Source organism: Hoplias malabaricus, chromosome 18, assembly GCF_029633855.1.
Source record: "Hoplias malabaricus isolate fHopMal1 chromosome 18, fHopMal1.hap1, whole genome shotgun sequence".
Taxonomy (NCBI): domain Eukaryota; kingdom Metazoa; phylum Chordata; class Actinopteri; order Characiformes; family Erythrinidae; genus Hoplias; species Hoplias malabaricus.
Window position 1 is genome coordinate 8776170 of NC_089817.1, and position 20096 is coordinate 8796265.

Sequence of the window (20096 nt, forward strand, 5' to 3'; positions counted from 1 at the left end):
ATTGACCTACATGATCAATGCAAACCCCCCAGCCACATCACAGCCACTGCAACAGACTGACCACCAAAAGGCCCACAGTACCTCAGAAAACTTGTACAGGGACAACAAAAACCAGCAGCACCACTTTTCATAACAAATCTATTGAATAATTCACAGATATTTTAATGATCACTTGGAGAACTTTCAGTACATCCATAACTCTCTGTAATGTACCTTATGTATCTTAGTTTAATGGTTAGGGCTAGGGGTAGGGGCAGTTTTGAGGGTGACTTTTTAAGCTGGGTCGGGGTCAAAAAGTTTAGAACACATTGTACAAATCCTGGGAATGGCCTTATACTGAAATATGTATGAATTCACATCGACACCAGTTTCTGTGTTGATGTGAATGCTACTGGCCGTCACAGAGCATGGAATATAGCGGTGCACTTGGACATTTAAGTCTTTCCAGATGATTATTTTTGAACAGGTATAATTAGAAGGTAATTGCATGGTAAGCACTGCAGTGTGTAGGCTTGCACTGGAGCTTAGTTTGTGTTTTTGCTGGCTTCTTGATGTCCAACTGTACTGTACGTCTGCTGTTAACTCTGACACCAGTCATTACTCATTAAATGGAGTTTTATGACTGGACTAAAAGGCCTCTAATAAGTCTGCTCATGTAAATAGATGCAGCTTTGCTACAAGATCCACAGTAAATTTACCGCTACACATCAGACTGGCGTGTAATTACAGAGTGTGCACTTTAGAGCAGTTTAACACTGTAGGTGTTAATTTAACAATGGTGATTTTGCTGTGTGGGCTGTAAGTGAAGGCGGGCCTGGCTGTCTCTAGACAGCAGTATTAGACACATGGCTGTTTTAGTCCAATTCCCAAAGCCTTTGTGGCATTTTAATAGAAAAAAAAGATATAAAGCTCACTTTCGTGAAGGATGACTTCTTGCATTTGAAGATACTTACAATTTGAGAAGAATTCCAGCTCATAGAAATGAAGTGGTAGAAGACAAGTAAAGGTAGGCATCTGTGAGAGGATAAAGACACAACCCATCTATAACCAGGTCAACATCCTCTCTCCAAACATACAGACATCCACAGCACTGACATTCTAAGCAGCACTAAAATATCATAAAGCAGCAGACTGTACCCAGAACCCAGTACTTAAGTAGTTTCTACACCTAGGATGTTTGAACTTAAGCTGACTTTCCTTCAAAGACCTTATTTCACCTACATAAGAATAGCCTCATTTAAGAATGGGTTTAGTTTAAAAATAGAGAGGCAGATTGTTAGCAGTCTAAAAATAAACCCACTCCTGTCCCCATAAAATAATCAGCTGCTATTCAAGTGACAGTGAAACCAGTCCTCGGCAACCAAGCTACAGTAGCTCCTTTCATTGAAATGACAGGAATAGCATAACTGCTGGGCTGTGGTGAGTGTTCCACTTCTTTCTTTATATATCCCTAAACACAACATGCATTAACAATGTTAGCACAAAATAAGATGCATGAAAGAACCTTGAGTGACTTGGTGGTGTTCGGTTTTCTATGAGAACTTGTTGCCATTGCTCTTGCTCTTATCAGTCTGCCATTGTTCCCCAGGGTTCGTTCGAAAAATGGCAAGTCATTCATTATGGCACAAGGACATTAACAGCCGTCGGTGGGCAGTGAATAAAAAAATGCTATTTTTCTTGGACAGGGACTTATTGTGTTATTTTTAAATCAAAGACAATAATAAGGTGGCCAATCTTTGAAGTCCTTTAGACATCATCATCACTGTCCAACAAAAACACAGGGATAGACTAGAGGTCTTCGGTTAAAGGGGCATTTATTGTAGTAATTAACCAACTTTCATCCAGTCTGCTGACACTGAACTGAAAACAGACACAGCTCGAGCTCAACTAAACAAACATTACTCCTCGCTGCTCCCTAACAGTGGCATAGCATGAAGTTAGAAGTTAGAAACCAGGATCCAACTTGTGTCTTAGGCCCCGTCCACATGGATCTGGATATTTTTGGAAACTGAGGTTGTCCTTCTCGGTTTTGGAAAATATCACGTCTGTCCAGTAAGGTTCCGTAGTACCTTTTAAAGAGAGACTTTGAAACACAAAGCTTGAGAGAAAGATTGAGATTTAACCCCAAATCACTCCATACTCCCTATGTAAAGCAATACGCTTGTCAATCTAGGTCTTAATACTGCGCTATATACGCCTCATACTACATCATACATATTTATTCCTATGTGGGACTCTGGAATGTATACACTGTAGTTTTATGACTCGGGTTCTTCATTTAGTGGGAACGAGGAGCTTCTTCAATTTCAGCCAGAAATAGGCATGGTGTGTGACGTCAGCATTTTTGAAAATCTTTGTTTTGCCCCTAAACACAACACTACTGGGGGGTTGTGTGGACAAGAGGCCAAAACACAGACCTAAAAAAAACATTTAGAAAAATATGCACATATGTGTGGACAGGGATTTGTATTCCTTTCATTCTATTGACTCAATCTTAATACAGAGTTCACTTTCTAGTTATTGTGTTGTAAATGTATTGTATCTGTGGAAGAAGGACAAGAAGTGATACTTTATAAATCCCATTGGGGAAATTGAGACCCCACACAAACACACATGGTGGTGAGCAGTTGTGGGGTTAGGTGACGTGCTCAAGGGCACCTCTGCCATGAATGTTGAGGGTTGAGGAAGCACTGTTCCTTCACTCAACACTGACCCAGTTTTTCCTGAACCAGGGAATTTCAGGAAAGTCTCAAGCCTGATTCTGTAAACTTTAGGCCATGGCTGTGTGTGACAGGCCTGTCGGTGATCCGAATAATGTTCACTGAGAGTTACTGGTCTGGCGTTGGAATTACAGCTGATTTCTATATTTGTGATACTATACTAATATGTTAATTTATCTTTTTGTGCTATGACAAGGTTAATGTAAATCCACTCACTGACCCAGTTCTCATCATCATCAGTCCAGAAATTCCATATACGTTCATCTCTAGTTACTGTAGAGTGAGTCAGAACCTGAAGGAAACATCACTGCTCAGGTCAGCGAGGGTGGGTGTGTGAAGTAGAGTGAATATGACATTCTTTCCTCACCCAGAGGTTTGATCTCCACCCAGTTGTGCTATGTCCTCTTCTGTGGGTGTTGCTCGTTCTTCTGTTTTCTTTCTGGGGGTGTGAAGTGTGTGAGACGAGTGTGTGCGTATGGCCAGTCCAGCATGAGAGTGAATCGGGGGTGGTACATGGGCCGGGGGGTTTCTGACTCGGACAGTGGGGGTCTTTGTGCATACCCGAGGAGCACATTCCCACTTTACTTTAAGCCAAGCCCCCTTGAACCATGACATCACGCCCCACCGCCAGACAGGGGCAAGAAATCAGACTGGGAAAAGCAGAGAGAAGAGAGGCATTGTACTAGAGAGATGTGGGGGGAAAAAAGAGAGGAAACAGCATGCGGCAAGAGGAGTGGGGTGAGTGAGGCACAACACTCTTTCACTAACCCCGCATGTAGGAGGAGAAAGCGGAGAAGGAAATGGAAGGAGTAGCCAGGAAAAGGCTAGTGTGCTGTCCAGGGCAGGGCTTCACTGGTTCTTCTCAAATGCTAGTAGACATCGAGTGGTTGAGCTTTATTTGGACCATGTGTCCTCTGTGCTGTGTGACTTTTATCAGAACGGAGAAATTCTCAAGGAGCTGTTGTTGAGAGCCTCTTCTGATCTGTTTTTGGACCTGCTTGGGTAGGAAAACACTTTCTCTTTCAGTTCTTATTCGTTGAATAGATCAAGCCAGCTGTGTGGAGGACAACTACGTAGCATGGATTAAGAGGATTGCAGGATGCTCCAACTTTTCATGGGAGTTTCTTGTGAGTTGGAGTTGTAGGAAAACAAACACACACTGTATGGGTTACAAAGGATGTGTAGATTTTATCCATGGTTTAGAGCTCCTTTTGATTTCTTCATTTACCTTCATAATGTAGACATTCTCCGTTTCGGTACCTCACTGAAAAGCTTGCCAACCATGTGGCTGAATATTTGGATGGGCTTTTGGCATTGTCAATAACTCCATCTTTGGAATTCTGAAAAGCTAACCACATCTATGGCTCTCGACAATTAGCTAAATGTGTTTTACAAGTTTTAAAAGAATTCTGCTCATTCCACTCTGATGATGCCATGTCTGTGTCCTCTTATGATCATTCAAAACAAGCTGCTTTACTGTGCTCCCTCTAGGCTTCTGTAAGGAGCAAGGGAAAGGCTCCTATTTCAGGACGGTCTTGTTGTCACTTCTCATGCTTTGTGTCGGCGGCTCTTTCCCTCAGAGCGCTGGCCAGAGGCTTCTAGCATTACTCCCGAACTTTCAGCAGGTTTTGTTTGTGAGGACGAATAAAGGAATGCAGGAAAGTATGCTGGCCCAGTGTCTTATCAGAGTCAGACAGGGCAGACATACATTGGGAGGCCTGGCCGGGGGTTAATTGTGTGAACCAGGCTAAATGGTTCCAGATGTTTCAATGACAACCCCATGCAAAGAATTATACACAAGAAAACAAAGCGCGAGACGTTAGTACTCAGGACTGCAGAAAGATAACGACGCGCAAAATCTAGGTTTTGAAAATTGTGCACACATTTGAGGACACCTCAGAAGTCTTTTTTTCCCCACAAAGTTTTCATAGACACACACATCCATAAACACCCTTTAATTAGGCTAGTGAGGGCGGTGTATCCTTCATCACTTGCATTATCTGGCGGGAGCCTGGAGGACAGCTGAGCTATGTGGGGAATGTCACAGGGGGCTCAGCAGGGTGTCCACATCCCCCACCGAGAGCTCAGCTTATTACAGCCTAAGTGGACAGGGAGCAGGTCTTAAAGGAATCATTTGGCAAGAAATACAATTAACAGAAATTTCCCAGGTCAGCCAAGACATGATGGTTATCCAGGTTCTGCATATTTAGCATTGTACTGGAAATAAGAGGATAAAGTCGCTGAGAACTAATGTACACTTATAACTTAGAACCCTAGATCCTTACACCCCCAGCACACAAGGGTTTAATGCCCTGCCCAGGCAAGCAAAACACACATTTCCCATTAGTATAACCTTAGGCAAGACTCTTATAACTGGATGCTATAAGGGGACAAGTGGTTGAAATGGAGATATATTTGATCAATTGAAAAAGGGTCTTCCTGTTTCCAGCTGAGTGCAGCACGCCGAACCGGTCAATAATATTGACTGAGTTAATCAGTAAAATCATCTACTACGACTGGCCCTCCCTTTGCCTCAGACTAATCTGTGCACTCTTTGTCTTGTTTTTCCATGAATTGGGAAGGTTCACATGACACTTATTCATCTTATGTTTCGCTCAGAGGTATAGCTTAATTAAGGGAGGGTGGGAGGGGTGTAGAGAGGGAACACACCCTGAGGCTATGGCCATGTCAGGAGTAGAGGAGAACAGGGGCCTTCTTTCAATTCAGTCTGGTGTCATAAAGCCACATTAAAGTCAACACCATGTGACTCTCAACAGAACTGCCTTGAAGATACCGAGGCAGATTTTTCATTAGCTGCAGTTTTTCAGTAAAAGCAGAACCCTGGTGAATGTGTTCCAGTTGCAGGGCTGTTAAAAATGTTTGAAGGAGAGAGAGAGAGAGAGAGAGAGAGAGAGAGAGAGAAGCTATAAACCATAGCCTGTTTATGCTGGTTTGTACTGTAGTTGGTCAAATGTTTGTTGACAACATACACCTGGGAAATGGAAGTGTTTACCTAGCATGAATACTTGTGTCTGTCTAGGTGCGGTGCGTGTTTGTCGGAACAGTGCCTGCCTCACTGAAGTCGCAGGATGTAGGCCATGTGAATATTGAATGAGCTGTAGTCTGGGGTTGCTGTACTAATGGAGTTCACCTGGGGAGCACTTCAGAATGTTTAGATGAACATGGAGTATCTCGCAAAAATCAGAGACCATTTCCAGTCAAAATGAGTACAAAATGATTCTGAAGGAGATACAAATGAGAGTAAATACAGGACAATGCATGGCATAAAGGAAAAAAAATGGGAAACCAATATAAACAAAGGCATTTTAAGTGTTTTCAGAACAATGGACAGGCTGCCCCAGAGCCTGGACCTCAAGACCAGTCAAGGTGTTTCTCACATCCTTCCAACTTCAAATGAAGTTGTGAAAAAATGTTCTTGAAGATTTCACTGAAAAACTGAAAGTAAATCTGACAAAACAAATGGAAGCTATAACATATTTGAAAAATGGTGGCTCTGTATGTAATAAAACAGATGTAATATAGAAATATATTGAATAAAAGTGCTGTTCTATTAAGTATTATGATTAATATTTATACTCATTGTTATGAGCTTGCTTTAATTGCCGCTAAATCTTTAGATTATTTCTTTTTTTTTTAAGTGCTACTCTATAGAACAAGCGTTTACTCCCTATTTGTTAAACCTCAGTTTAAGGCATGTTTTAAAGCCCCAAAAGTGTTATGTACACATCTCGGAGCAGTCCTTTTACCAGCACTATGGGAACATTCCAAAAAAGTGAAAACAATTGAAACTGCTCAGACGTGCACACTTACAACTGAGAAGAATTCCTGACAACACTCACTATTCACAGTGTGCAGTCATCTTCGACAAGAATGTAAAGTTACATTACAAATACATTTATGGTTTAATAAGTGTGTGACAATGGTGGGTGAATTTTACCATTCAGTGCCATGTTTAAAACGATTTATGGAAAACATTTGGCATTTTGCAGACACTCTTATTGAGAGCAAATCCTACAGAGATAACGTAGTGTTAGGAGTCTTGCCAAAGGACTGCTGTTGCATGTAGCATGATGCACTTTCCCGGGCTAGGACCTGAACCCCACTTTGTCATAAGGAGGGCTTCAGTGAAACCCACAACAACACTGTCCTACTACAGATAATGTTCATGTTACGTAATGCTTCAAAACTGCCATCAGCACTTGAAATACCACAAAAAGGTATTGGGAATGAAAATTGGGGACAGGTTTCCATTTCAAAAGGTTTGTCCCATCTGGTGAAAAGCTATTTAAAGCTGAGCTCACTCAGAGGTATTTTTCCCCTGAGGAGGATCTGCCTGGCTTTATGAGGCCCCAGTGTCCCTCAGGCAGACTACTCTCCCTTTAAAAAAAAGTGTCTCATAATAAGGTGACCCTCTGCCATAGTCACCCAAATATTAAGAGCGCTTAGCTGAACTTAAAAGCAATGCCTTTCTTTGGTAAGTAATTCACACTTTGACCATTAAAAGTCATCTGTGGCAGACAGAAAAATATATCTGCTCCTTTAGTTGTTCACATGCACTTGCCTTAATTAAACGCAAATAATGTAATGAGGAAAATATTTCAAATAATTCTTTCCTCTGATAACAGCTACATTTTTGATTATGCCCAAGAGTGTGAGGAAGAAAATGAATCTACTTCAGTGCAGCTCTTAATTTCATAAGCACAGCTGAATAGCTTGAGGCAAATGGAATGGTTTTCCTTATTAATGTTTTTGCTCAAATAAAAACTGGGGTGTATTTTGGTCTTTGTTCACTCTCATTCAAGTCTTATTTGCCATCAAACTAGGTTCTAAGAAGTGCCCTCATAAATAATTTATATCTTGGGATCAGATTCCATAGGTCATAGTTCAACAAATCCATTATCGTTCACATGTTATCATGAGTTGTTCTATTATTCATGATGGGCCTATGCAAAGATTCGTTTTAGCCTAGCGCAGATTACATAAACATATACAAACAAGGCCTAAATCCACAAACTGTGATTTTATCGCATAGATTTTGTTGTACCTAATATGAGAGGCTTAAAATATGCATGTCTGTTTGTAAAGCAGTGCAATCTGAGCTCATTTATTATTCTCTCTTTGCTTTCAGAAATCCTCCAGGATTTCAGAGGATGACAGTGAACTGAAGAGTGAGAAGAGCCTGAAGAGTGTTAGTTTCTTAGACCCGGTCACCGTCATCTCCAGTGGCAACATGGAATTGGATACTCAAAGTGAGAGCCAGCATAACCATGCAGCAATTGGGCAGAATGGTGTGAAGCACAGAGGAGAGGCACTGGACAGTGAAGTCGCCCAGGAAATTCGTTACCTTGATGAGGTGCTTGAGGCCAACTGTTGTGAGCCTGGAGCTGAGATGACATCAAATGGAACTTGTTCCCCTGAGCTTCAGGCAATCACTGTAGAAGGAACTGGGCCATCTGTTCATGTTTCTGATGTGTCATCCTCAATTAGTCATGAAGTTACTGTCGAGGGGAAAAAGCAGACCACCTATGTCGAGGACAATTTGAATAGTACCAAACCTAATGGTCATTCAGAAATGATGAATGACGAATGTCATAGGTCACCTGAGACAGGGAGTGCAATCAAGAAAGAGGCCCGATTTGAGCTTCGAGCCTTCCATGAAGAGAAGAAGCCATCCAAGCTTTTTGACACTCCGACAGAGAAAGAAGTAAGGGTCAAAAAGGTCAGGCCTTCAGAAGAGGTGGCAGAACTAGAGAAAGAACGTTTGGAGCTCATCCGAGATCAAGCAGTCAAGAAAAATCCAGGGATTGCGGCAAAATGGTGGAACCCACCTCAGGAAAAGCCACTGGAAGAAGAGCTAGAGCCAGGACAACTGGAGTCACTCCGGAGATATGAGGAGAGGAAGCAGAAGAAACCTGAAATTAGCCGAGTTCCACAAACTCCCCCCAAACAAACAGTTTCCTTTGCCCAACCTGAAGTAGAAAATAAGGAGGATGTAGTGGTTCAAGGAATTGATTTTTCTGCAGCACGCCAACAGTTTCTCCAGATGGAACACAGCAAACAACAACAACCACAAGCCACGAAAAGAAGTGTGGCTCCCCAGATCTATTCAGCCAAACCCTTTTGCAGGACTTCAGATGTAGATAGGTCAAGCAGCTCCATCACAATCACCAGCCATGGTAGGGTCACTGTGGAAGATGGAGGAGAAATGAGCCAGGTCAGGGGGGGGTTATGCCATGCTGGATATGCCATTGACACTGAGGGGAAAAATGATGACTTTACCTGTGCCCGGGCAGTGATGACAATCTTCAAGGATGAAGAATCTGATATGTGCCAACGGTCCATGAACACCTCCTATCATCCGGAGGAGATTGACTCTGGGCTGGATGACCTGTCCCTTAGGTCTCAGGACACCACAGTGCTGGAGACCCTATCAAATGATTTCAACATGGATAACATAAGTGACAGCGGTGCCTCCAATGAGACCATGAGTGCCTTCTTGGAAAACTCCCTGGGGGACTGCTCCTTCCCCTGCACTCCTATGGCCACAACACCTATCAATGGGAAGCTGGAAGGTAGCACAAAATCACCAGATGAGCAGAGCTACTCTTGTATGGGAGAGAGCCTGACCGAGGAGGAGCTGGAATACCATGCAGGCATCCTGGTTCAAAATGCCATCCAGCAAGCGATTGCACACCAGACCGACAAATGGCAGCCACCTCAGGCCATACAGCAATCCTCCCCTATCTCTGAGAGGTATGTGGAAGTTTCTGAACCCTCTTCAACATCTTCTAAAGAGACTGAACCACCTGCTAAAGAGACAATTCCTGTGGAAGAAAAGAAGTCCACGGCTCCTAAAATTACTGTAGAGATGCCCACAGTCCAAGCCACTCCATCTATTCCGGTGAATGCTCACAGGCCTCCAAGTCCTTCCCCTCCACCAAGTGAGAAGCCAGAGTTCAGCTATTTCAGTAAGTACTCAGAGGCAGCAGAGCTCAGAAGCACGGCGTCTGTGACCCGATCCCAGGACACGGAAGTCACAGCAGGGCCTTTCAAGCTGCGCTCACGCAAGCAGAGAACTCTATCTATGATTGAGGAGGAGATACGGGCAGCCCAGGAGCGAGAGGAAGAGCTTCGGAGGGAGCGTCTGGCCCAAAGTTTGCGTCCCAACCCCAATTCCTTTGCCAAGCACAAGAGAAATAGCCTTCCAGCTAAACTGGTCATTTCTGGGAAAACAGCCCCAGGTATGTCTGTTTCATAAGCCTTGGACTATAAAATAAAATAGAGTACAAATCTGAAGGGTGTGTACTCTATAAAAATGATTCCCATGTTATCCCACATTTGACGATCACCTAGCTGAGAAACTCAAAAGCTGTCTATAGCCTTCTGTCTTCTTACTATTAACTGCCATAAAGTTGAAATACGTAGAGAACATCTGCACTAAACCATGGCTGGGGTGTTGTTTGAAGCAGCAGCAGTAAACAGAATTAAATAGCATCTGAACTGTAAAATGGTTGGTGTTGGCTCTTGATTCTGTGGATTACAAACCACAAAATATATCAGGTGGGCACTCAATTTGTTCATTAGAAATGCTGTGCCTGTGCTACATGTCTGTAAACGCTGAAGTGTCCCACAGAGGACATCTATTTATGTGGTTTGTTTTGAGAGAAGTCTGATTGCTAATTAAAAACAGCAGCAACTCCCTACAAACAAATCCTGGAACTAATTGGCTCCTTAACTCAACCCTTGAGAGTTGTTACCCACTGCTTGTAAGTCATATTCCAAGAATCCTTCGTGTTTAAGGGTTTCTTTAAAAGAATTCCCTTAGTTTATGTTAGTCACAAGTACAGCCTCATGGTCAGCAGCTGCTAAAGAGTGTGAGTCACTTTTGCAAGCTGTAGGCACTGTTTAAAAATAATGCAGCACACTATCATTCTTCTGTCTGGAAGCGGTTTAATGCCTGTGTTTAGGGCATTTCTGGTGTAGTGACAATCAGTATATAAAGTTACAAATACAGGTTGACAAACAAATGGTACTGTCACGTTACTTTTGGAGGAAGGAGGAACAAACTTACGTTTCTCTCATTCAACTACTGCCCTCTGGTGGAGCCTAAATGAATTGCATAATTTATCTCTTGAATTATATTAAGATATTTAAGCTAAGAGTCATAGAAAGTGTTTCTGGAACTTCAGACAATGCTCATGTTTCTGTACAAATTGTTTACAGGTTGTTTCTTTGTTTGCTGTGTAGTCTTTTTTATTTCTGTGACCAAGTACCTATCCTGGCCTAAATAATGGGCTCAAATAAGGAGATTTTATTTATCTTGGGTTCCAGCAATTATGACTCACTCTAAATCTTGGATGGGATTATTTGGGATAGTTTGCCAAAGTTTGGGAAGTTTTTTTTAAATATTCTAATTATTCTAAGCAATTAGAATATATCTGAGAATAAATACTCAAGCATTTCGGATCATTTCACAAAATGAAAGTACCCAGCTTTTGGCACAAGTTCTGTCCTCCTCTGCTTTCAACACTATTTGGAATATTATCAAATATGTGTCTTAGTTCTTTTCATTTCCGCTGAAAGGCGTTCACTGATGGGAAGATGTGAAAAGTCCAGCTGGGATGTATTTTAGTGGGGGGGGCTAGTCCATTTGGGAGTAAATTTCAAGTTTACACTCTTGGAACATACTAACATGATTTAGTTTTTTGAGTTGCTTGAGTTGAGTAATATTCATTTTAATCGACCCCTCTGTTTCTTCCTTCGTTTTTCTCAGTTCTTCAGAATTTCTGTGAAGTTGCTGAACACAACACATGGTCCAACTGATGTGACCTGAAATGGCCTGTGCACAATTAGCGCTTAGATTGAATTTCCACAGGAATCATTATCTTAACAATTAGCAGTTAGCTTTATCTTAAAAATAAAGTTCAGACAACTGTACTTACTTATCTAACAGTGACTTAAAATTTGCAGATCATGCAAAGAAGCTGTTGGTTCCATTTTTGCTAACAGCTAAAGTGCTGCCCTTTGTGTGTCACATTAGCATTTTAGCAAGTACATAAGCATTTTAGCAAGTTACATAAGGTTTTACTGTATCCTTATCTGCATGCTTCTTTACCTTGGCTCAGGTAAAATTGAGAAGATCCGTGCTGCCCCTCCAGTGTCCCCTGCGTCTTCAAATGGTGCCCCCTCCCCTCTTTCTGATTTGGGAAGCGACGACTCAGGTGGGGGCCAGCGCCCTAAGAACTTTATGCAGACCCTGATGGAAGATTACGAGACGCACAAGGTCAAGCGTCGAGAAAAGGCAGAGGACAACAGCGTGAGTGTCACAATAAATTAATAACACTTGCTTGGCTATTATTATAGACAGCTATTGCCATGTTAGAACATCTGTTTGATTATCACTGGATCTTCTCCATTACAAGACTGTTGTATTGTACAGAAAATGTTTCCATGCCACTAACATTACAGCAGAGCAGATGTCATAAGAATTCAAACCTCAAAACCCAATACCCAAGACAAACTAACAAGATTTGTCAAGTGTGGGTGTTGACAGTAGTAGCCTTCTGAGACTTTAGTGTAGAACTTTAGTGTAGAAGACAGACCTATTTTCATTTCAGTGGACAGGAACGTTAGCTTGTAGCATTAGTAACCTCAAATCTAAAGAGAAAATCTACATAGAACAAAACAACACTTTTAGAATACTTGTTTTTCAAAATAAACTAAAGCGTATAAAACTATTAAACAGAATTGCTTGATCTTGTATCTGAAATACTGGTAAAGGTTTTTCTAATTCAGTAAATATGTGCTAAATGTGAAATTACTGCTGAGTTTCACATAGGTTGTTTATAATATCTCAAATCCGCTATCACGATCTAGGGTGACACAAGCCTGTGGCTTTGGAAAGCAATTCCTCTTTTGCGTCTAAGGACCTAGAAGTACTGAAATGGAGTAAATGAAGGGACTTTCCAGGTCAGACCAAAGAGAATTTCAACAGACTAAGGCACACTGAAAAACGCCTATGAAGCACCCAATATTGTTATTTAGTCCCTTTCCCTTTCACATTTGGAAAAAGACGGGGAATTTGGAAATTGCAAATCACGCCTCTGTTGCAAAGGGTTGCCAATTTCAGTGTTATTTATGTTACTTGCACTCAACATTTGGAAACATATGAAGCACCAGACTGCCTTTTCTGTAAAGCAGTTTTACATTATGTTCAAACGCATGGACTTTTATCATAATAGTGGCATGTTATTTTGCGATCTTACAGGATTAGTTTTCATTTGTTGTTTCTTAATTTATTGCTTCTTTCTACACGAGCCAGGACAAGGGGTTAGTTGTGATTGGTTACAGTCGTTATCTGTGTTACATTTTTCATCCATATGCACTGAATAAATTCTCTGTGTTAAAAAAAAAAATTCTGATGAACAAAGAGCAGTATTTTCTTTCTTCAGAGGGAAGTTTGCTTTTCTAAAGCTGCTTTCGATTCAGTGTTTCTCATTGACTAACGCTGCCTCTTTCCTTCTCGTCAGTATGCCCATTTATTGCTCGCTAATGATGTTACATCTGAGGTACTGGTACAATGCTTGCAAGATCAATGTCCTTCTCTTTACGTCACTGCATGTCAGTTTTTAAGTCATTGCTTTTGGTTTGGTGTTTTGCCAGTGGGTGTGGCATGTCTCCAGTGTCAAACACTTTGACATACCCACGACTTCCAGAAACAATCCCATTTGTGTATGCAGTGTCATTTGCCATGACATTTGCCTTATTTTTATTTGAGCATGCACTGTGCAAATGTCCCGAGAAAAATGTGTGTGCAAAGTGTTTGCACCTTGTGATCTTAAATGTTAATCCATAGTAATATCCACCGCAACGCTGTCTCCTCCCCCAGAACCCAGTCTTGCCCCATCCACACTCACCCTTACCTCATATCTTTGACACGTCATAATGAACAACGAATGTCCAGTCTCCTCGACCGTTTTTTTTGTTTTGTTTTTTTTGTCCCATTTTTCTTCAGAATGTAACAATGCACTCTTAAAAATGCCCATGGCCCTTGAAGGGTTTATAGCTTGGGAGGAATTGAGAGTAAATAAAACAATTTGATTTTATATAACAGTCGTAATTCATTTTTATAAGAACGTATTAAAGCCTGCTGTGGGCTAATGTGGGCATATCCTGTATTGTGTGACATTAGATTGTTCACAATTCAGACCATGTGTATTTTTTCATACATAATATTCACATTCTAAATTACTTCACATGTAGATGACTTAAATAAATAAACTTCCTTAAAGAACCATTCACCTTCCTCTTTTAACACTTTATTTTTAAGAGTGTAACTAGCTGTAATACAATTTGGCAATGACAGCAGAGAAAGCAGGCATATATTTGATAGGACCCTTTGCTTGTCTAGAAACAGATTTATGACATTAAAATACAAATTATTTGAAGGTTTTAAAGGTCAGATTGGACATTCCAGTTCTTTGGAATAATACACAATGGGCCTTTGATTGTAACACCTGGTGCCAGCTTGACAAAGGGTCAGCGGTCGGGCCACCTGGTGCTCTAACTCAGCATGACAGTCTCTGCTCCCCTGTTCTGTTTGTACACACCCAGGAGAGCTTGTGTTTACACCCAAGACTGTATTGTGTGTTGTGGAGTATACATTTACAGCACCTGCTGTTCTGGAAAATAACCCCCGAAAGATGTTGCTTAAGTTGTTCAAAGCTTGTAGTGACTAAGGCTCAAAAATAACTATGGGAAGTGCATGTTTTAGAAAGTATGCTCTAGTAATTGTTCACTTTGTAGCCTTCAAACAAGACAGTGTAGGACAGACAAATAACTGTGGTGAATTATCAGAACAAAGAAAATTACAGCTAGCAAATTAAAAATTGTGGTAAGCTTATTTCACCTAAACAGTAGGACTGTATAGTCCCAGTATGGCCATACTGAAGGTAGAACATAGAAACAAATATTACTGTAAACAAACACCAGTGTAAAAACTAATATTACATGTTATTTAAACATATTACATAAATGGAGCATATACAGGGGTTGGACAATGAAACAATGAAACAGCCAATCTTCATTAACTGCACATTGCACCAGTAGGACCATGTGCATCCAATGGTTCAAACATTGTGTCCTGAAGGCGGTGCCGTGTATCAGGACGACAATGCACCAATACACACAGCAAGACTGGTGAAAGATTGGTTTGATGAACATGAAAGTGAAGTTGAACATCTCCCATGGACTGCACAGTCACCAGATCTAAATATTATTGAGACACTTTGGGGTGTTTTGGAGGAGCGAGTCAGGAAACGTTTTCCTCCACCAGCATCACGTAGAGACCTGGCCACTATCCTGCAAGAAGAATGGCTTCAAATCCCTCTGACCACTGTGCAGGACTTGTATATGTCATTCCCAAGACGAACTGACGCTGTATTGGCCGCAAAAGGGGGCCCTACACCATACTAATAAATTATTGTGGTCTAAAACCAGGTGTTTCAGTTTCATTGTCCGATCCCTGTACTGCTCAATTACAAAAACACATTAGGAGCTTAAAGTCCTACACATGACACTTGTAACATATTAGTGACAGGAAACTGGTGTAAAATATTTGAACATATTTAAAGATATGGTAAAACACGGTATGCTTTAGTAAATTACCCTATTAAAATATACTCTTCTCATTTCTTTATGAAGTTTCAAAACACATATCCAGGTTTGACCTTGGTAGAGCTGAGAGAAGGGTCTAGGACCTAGGTTTAAACAGTACAGAATCACATTAACAATAACCTATTCTCTGTGTTGGTACAGGTTCTGGAGGCCACACGAGTGACCCGCAGGAAAAGCAACATGGCTTTACGATGGGAGGCGGGGCTTTATGCCAATCAGGATGAAGTGGAGAAGGGGGAGGAGGAGGAGGAGGAGGAGGAGGAAGAGGAAGAGGAGGAGGAAGAGTAAAGAGTAAAAGTTATCACTGAAGAAAGAAGGAAGAATGAGAAACAACTAAGAACAGACTTAAGAAGATGACCACCAGTATTTATTCTGAGTTCATACAGCAGGAGCTATTCACTGATTCAAGGCACTGCACTGGAGCTGCGTTCACCCAGTGAGGCCAAAGACCTTCCATACCACAGTGGAATCTGAGCAACAGCCTATGAGCCACCACCAAACGTCCAAATATTAAAAGTGCTTTCTGTGTTTTTTTTCTCATTTCCAAGCTTTTTTTTCTGCAGTGGGTGGGCGCAGTAGATTTGGAAAACACTAAAAGACAAAGGTTATTTTTGACTGAGTTTTTGGCATATATATATAGTGAGAGTAAACTGACCTTGCCAAGTGATACATGCAATGACTGTAAGTTTTTAATCTTAAAGTGAACGAGAGATTCTGTGGCTATGAAGATGTGACAGAGGATGAGTGTTTGAATGGAAATTCTCCTTTCAAATTGGAGCACTTTGGAAATGTATTGGGGAAAATGGATTTTTGTTGTGAAGTCTTTGATGAAACCATTTCCAGTCTTTGTTGAGCCTTTACGTATCTGACTTCGGAAAACAGCAACAAATGCAGTAGTCATACGAGCATTGTTATTTTTGCACAATGCAATGACATGAAAACAAGTGGAGGCTTCATTTGATATCTGGTAGATCGACTGGGCCCTGTATATATTTAACATATTGGATAAAAATATGAGTAAAAACTAAAACCAAAAAAAACTGTTTACAAGTTGTGAGATGAAAGTAGGGCAGAGAAGTTGTGTTGTCCAAGATGAAAATGCTATTTAGTGCCGTGAAATTCTGAGAGACAGATATTACAGTAAGGCAGAGAGGAAGAGGAATATGGCAGAAAGCTAAGGAAATGCCTTTCTCAAAGGCAGGAAAGGGTTACATTCAGGATCATGCAATGTATGGACAAACCACCTGTTGTCAGTGGTTTGCAAACTGTATAAAGTGTTTGGGTCCAATTGAAAACATTTGGTAAATGACATGCTATTTTTCCCTCTAACAATCCCATTTTGTATCATGTGTCTTGAGCAGCAGTGGTTTTATAGTTGTGGATGTTGAATGAATTTATAGAAGTTGAGTATTTTAAAATACCAGAGTACAGTGTAAAGCAGCTAAGAGTGTTACAAACCTTTTCATGGATTTTACCTTGCAAATTTGCAGGAACCAGCAATTCATATTTAGTGCTGTTTATTTCCATGAATGTCTTTACCGTGAACAAAAATATCTCACTGTTAAGCTGCGAGGACTGGCTCATTCAGTGAAATAGCATTGTTTAATTGCTACAGAGGCTTTGCAGAAAACTACATTCATATTCATGACCGAGAAGTGGGAATATTGAGATAAAAAATTAACAAATGCTGTTTCTTACTTGCTTTCTGTCCAACAAACATGTATTAGACAAATCAAGATAGTGTCAATTAGCACCCAAACAAGTGATGGACATGCCTTGAATAACAAAGACTTCATTACAGAGAAGAGCAGCATGTTTGGACATTTGTTTGGAAGCTGCTCCTTTAATTCTGGATTTCTTGCCTTCTACCCAAGGGCATTTCAGCCCCAAAAAACCCCACAAACAATGAAGCTATGAACTGAAACCCTGAGAGGAAGCACATCTAAAGAACACTATCTGTGTAGACTTTCAGAAATGGTCTTTTCACTTGCTTTTTTATAAACATAAATATATAACATAGAAGTATTTAACGTCCCTATATAAGGAGGAAAACGTGTTTGTAGTTTCTGGATTAGATGCACCCTTTTCTCTAAGGTTGTGGAAAAATAAGAAAATTTATACTTATGTGTCATTGTTGATTCAATGCTTATGGGATTTTACAAAGATTTTTCATTGGATGAGAATGAGTTGGCACATATTGCCATGCCTATAGTACTGTGCAAACTTCGGAGACCACACTTTGTTTATTTTATGTCCAGTCAAGATGGATATTACGTTTAGGTTATTCTTTTTTTTTTTTTAAATATATGTTTAATCAAATAACTTATTTTTCAGTATTTAAAGCATCCAATCTTTGCTTTTCATTTTGGGAGACCTGATCACATTTTTCTAAGAAATCTGCAGGGATGTTCCTCCACATGAACATTCAGTGATGTCGAGGTCTGGGTTCTGGGTTTTGTCAGATCACCAGCATCTTTTTATGATTTGCAAATGTTCCACTTTTTGTCCATTTTCATTTTCAGTAAGGGCTTATCGACTGATAAAACGTAATAAATAAAGTGTGGTATCTGACTTTTACAGAGCAGTGTATATGACAAAGTAGTTTCTGCAGGAATTTATTTAATGGATGTTCACTGTGTGTTTACACACAGTGACGGTGGATGTTTTAATTGAGCGAGAGTGAAGTAATATTTTTCTTTTGAACGTTGGAAGTGACGAGCAAAAAGACATTCAGCAATGAACATTAGGTAATAGGTCAGTAAGGATTTGATTTATATTCGGATTCTTTGATGTGTTATATGACTTACGGTTAGTAGTCAAATATTTTGAATATGATAAGGGGGAAATATTTTTTATTTGTGCAGTGTGAACTATTTACATTGTATCTATGAATGGAAAATAGTTTTAATACCATGTATGTGCATTTATGAAAGTTATGGCCTGTATTTCTTCTGCTTTTGTGTGTGTGTGTGTGTTTGCGTGTGTGTGTGTGTGTGTGTGTGTGCACGCACGCATGAGTATGTGTATGTATGTATGTATTGGAGGAACATGTCTGGAGTAAGAAATTTACCTAATGGTTTGTTTTACAGTCTCCTAAAATGGTAAGGGTGTGCTACAAACAATAGTTCTAGGACATTTTGTTGGTATTGTGCTGGTAAAATGAAAAACCCAAGCATTTCTGGCTATTACGCGTACACGGGACACAATAAAACAGTTTGAAGTGACAAGGTGGTAGGTAAATAACACAAATAAATCACATATACACTTATGCAATTGGCAAATGAATGTATTGAGAGTGACTTAGGATTGTATCACATTACACAGTGGATAGATTAACCTTTAGGAGTGTTGTCCAAGGACACAGATTTGCATAATGTGATATGGGTGCCCAGGCAGAGAATCTAGCTCTAGTCTGCCGCATGGATGCGTTCCCAGCTTTCCTTATTATACGTGTGTAATTCAGTGTGAATTTGTTTGTTCAACCACACTCTTTTACTCCAAATCCTATTTTAACTATATATTATTCACCTGCATAATACATTTCAGTGTAATTCAAATGAGACCAAGAATTTTTCATCATATTTGGCAAAACAATTGCCTAATACTTTGCCGTTTGTAGCTCACAGTGATTTTTGTTGTGATCTAGAACTTGGGCAACTGTAAAAGAAAGCATTACTGTAATTGTGAGTAGGTTTCAGTACATTTTTTGCTTTAGGAACAGTAAACAATCACAAATAACTCTTTCAGCTGGTAACACTGGTTCTGACTGGTTTGGTATTAGGACAATAGCAGAGCTGTTCTTCCAATGTCTCATAAATCTGCAAAAGGGTAATGAGATAAAACAACATAATAAAACAAGCATAAGAAGGGTATTGTAAACATCCAGTGCAGCAAAATACAAGGACATTTATGGACACTGCAGGGATTCGCTTGGTGCACTTGTAGTGGTCTTGTGATCTGATGCTTTTCTGCAGTATTTTGCCAGTTCAGTAAACGTGTTCTTGCCTTTTCAGTGCATGCGGCCTAAGATCTTCCTATTGGATGGAAAAACTCTGCATCAAAACTACATCTGCCAATGGAACTGAACAAAGTCAGAACTCAGAAGTCAGAAGTGTCTTTTCAGTTAAATCCTCAAACAACCAACGGTCACTGGCTCTAAATAATGCAGACAGTAAACTGTATTTACAACTTCAGAAATACGAACATATGTGGAGTGTGCTACGCTTTGTTTAAAATAATTTTTCATTACAAAATTGCTCTTGCAAACCTTTGTGTGGGTGTGTGTGTGTGTGTGTGTGATTTGCTGTTCACTTTGGGAGATACCAAAGCAGATTTGAAGTGGGTGATGCGCTTTTTTAAACCCTTCTGTTAATATGTTAACCACTTATTGTATGTTAATATATTCTGCTTATGTTGTTTTATAGTAATTGTAAGGCTCACACTTAAACGCATATATAATTATTTTCTCATTAAAAAGAAAATACATAACATTTGGGGTTTTATTTTAATTGTTCCCTTCACATTCATTCATTATTGACAGTTTATACACTGCTTGGACTCAAAGCAGAATTCCAACAGCTTGTCAAAATGTCTACATAACTCAATCATTAAGATAAAAAGTCGTTCAGAGTGGTCTGGTGTTAAATGCTACATTCTAGAGAAACATCATTGGTAAATATT

The 20096-nt window shown here is 40.2% G+C and overlaps 1 protein-coding gene across 1 annotated transcript in view; it reads left to right on the forward strand.

Moving 5' to 3' along the window:
- The window catches only part of LOC136674606 (PALM2-AKAP2 fusion protein), a 108858-nt gene extending 89875 nt beyond the window's left edge, over positions 1-18983 (forward strand). Inside the window, exons 10-13 of the mRNA XM_066650680.1 lie at positions 7870-9982; positions 11867-12057; positions 13271-13309; positions 15558-18983. Coding sequence (XP_066506777.1) covers positions 7870-9982; positions 11867-12057; positions 13271-13309; positions 15558-15704 — 2490 coding nt within the window. The 3' untranslated portion in view covers positions 15705-18983. The remainder of the gene's footprint in view (positions 1-7869; positions 9983-11866; positions 12058-13270; positions 13310-15557) is intronic.
- The last annotated feature ends 1113 nt before the right edge of the window (positions 18984-20096 follow it).